Source organism: Penaeus monodon, chromosome 27 (assembly GCF_015228065.2).
Source record: "Penaeus monodon isolate SGIC_2016 chromosome 27, NSTDA_Pmon_1, whole genome shotgun sequence".
In the NCBI taxonomy this organism is placed as follows: domain Eukaryota; kingdom Metazoa; phylum Arthropoda; class Malacostraca; order Decapoda; family Penaeidae; genus Penaeus; species Penaeus monodon.
The window spans coordinates 5,978,110-5,978,523 of NC_051412.1; the positions used below are offsets into that span (position 1 = coordinate 5,978,110).

A 414-nucleotide genomic window follows, 5' to 3' on the forward strand; every position below is an offset into this window, starting at 1 on the left:
AAGAGGCGTACCTCGGCAGAATGTTCTCGACGGAAGAAGCCACAACGCAGCTTCTGAAGGAGGCTGTCGAGACGCTGGTTCAGGTTCGCGATACCCTGAACGAGGTCAATACGAAGATACGAGGAAGCACTGATATGAAGCCTGATGGTAGGTGATGGTGTTATCTTCATCAGCGGTTTCAAAGGAGGGATGTGACAATAAGCTAAATATACATAATGTTTCGTTGTTTTCACATTTCATTTCGCTTTTATATTCCGAATGTGGCATCTGTATTTGTATTTGTTTCGAGATATTTACTTCTGTGCAAGATTCGTTGTTTCGGTAGCATATGATTGTCATTACTTCTGTTTTGTTGTTTTGAGAGTATTTGAATGGCCAGAATATGTCACGGGCTCACGTTATCGTATTTATTCA

General features: G+C 41.5%; 1 protein-coding gene across 1 annotated transcript in view; it reads left to right on the forward strand.

Moving 5' to 3' along the window:
* Positions 1–414, forward strand: part of LOC119590402 — a 4,324-nt gene that overhangs the window by 2,292 nt on the left and 1,618 nt on the right. The window contains exon 3 of the mRNA XM_037939071.1: positions 6–147. Within this exon, the coding sequence (XP_037794999.1) occupies positions 6–147 (142 nt within the window). The remainder of the gene's footprint in view (positions 1–5; positions 148–414) is intronic.